The sequence below is a fragment of the Bactrocera latifrons genome, unplaced genomic scaffold (genome assembly GCF_001853355.1).
Source record: "Bactrocera latifrons isolate USDA-ARS-PBARC rearing strain unplaced genomic scaffold, ASM185335v1 scaffold_261, whole genome shotgun sequence".
Classification (NCBI taxonomy): Eukaryota; Metazoa; Arthropoda; class Insecta; order Diptera; family Tephritidae; genus Bactrocera; species Bactrocera latifrons.
The window spans coordinates 132,690-133,701 of record NW_017536197.1 but is presented as its reverse complement, the minus strand read 5'-3'; the positions used below and the strand labels follow the sequence as shown (position 1 = coordinate 133,701).

The window sequence follows — 1,012 nt, the reverse complement described above, 5'->3', positions numbered from 1 at the left end:
ACTATTTTTTAAATTTATTTTTAATACTTTTTTACACAATTATTTCTCATATTTTAACTATATTTCTTTTCCCTATTTTCAGCTAATTTGTTAAGTTTGCAAAACTTTCCTATTTTGAAGAATAAAAATTGGCCTGTAATTTTTATGGCAGTTTATGGTAAACTTGGCAAATCATCAACATCTTGCAGTTCCTTTAATCAACTAGAAATCAATGCAGTCGTTCGGACAATTCAACAGTTGAGGGTAAAACCGAGCGATATTGGAGTAATCTCTCCATACAAATTACAATGTACACACATAAAGCGAAATTTAAAGGAGAAAAATGTACAGGGTGTTGAAGTGGGTACGGTTGAGCTATTTCAAGGCCGAGAGAAACCAATAATAATTGCCTCATTTGTTAAGTCATTTTGTAATTTAGGCTTTACCGCCGATCCGCAGGTACGCAGTAGTATTAAAAAATATTTCTATGACAATATGTTCAAGTAGCTTAAGTCGATCTAATCTAATGTAAAGCACATACTTATGTACATGCATGTATGGTACATAAGCTAAAATTCAGAGATTGACTTATGTCAACTTAAGCTACTTTAAGAACTAATATTATATTATTACTAAATATTTATTATCGTTAATTTAGCGCCTCAATGTTGTCTTATCGCGTGCACAATCACTCCTCATACTCATAGGAAACCCAAAAACTTTACAACGAAGTAATGATTTTGAATATATAATCCAGCAGTGCACAAATATGGATAATTTTAAGTCAAACGGTAAATTCATTCCACATGAGTAAAATTAAAACGTATTAAAAATTTATTACCTTTTTGTGTTTTTTAGTGCTGACAAAATGAAAACAAACGATGAACAGTGAATTATTCCGCATGACGGCAAAAAGTTGAAACCAAATGTATGCCTTTAAATAGCATGTCTCTTCATTTACATTCACAAATATATAAATATTTTCTAATTTTAATGTCCAAATTCTTTTTCATATTTTTGTGCACTTAAACAA

At 29.9% G+C, this 1,012-nt stretch overlaps 1 protein-coding gene across 2 annotated transcripts in view; it reads left to right on the top strand.

The window, feature by feature from the left end:
* LOC108969705 (putative helicase MOV-10) overlaps positions 1 to 1,012 on the top strand; it is a 13,412-nt gene extending 12,400 nt beyond the window's left edge. For both annotated transcript variants that reach the window (XM_018934600.1, XM_018934599.1), the window contains exons 8-10: positions 83 to 438; positions 638 to 770; positions 838 to 1,012. In XM_018934600.1, coding sequence (XP_018790145.1) covers positions 83 to 438; positions 638 to 770; positions 838 to 851 — 503 coding nt within the window. In that variant the 3' untranslated portion in view covers positions 852 to 1,012. The remainder of the gene's footprint in view (positions 1 to 82; positions 439 to 637; positions 771 to 837) is intronic.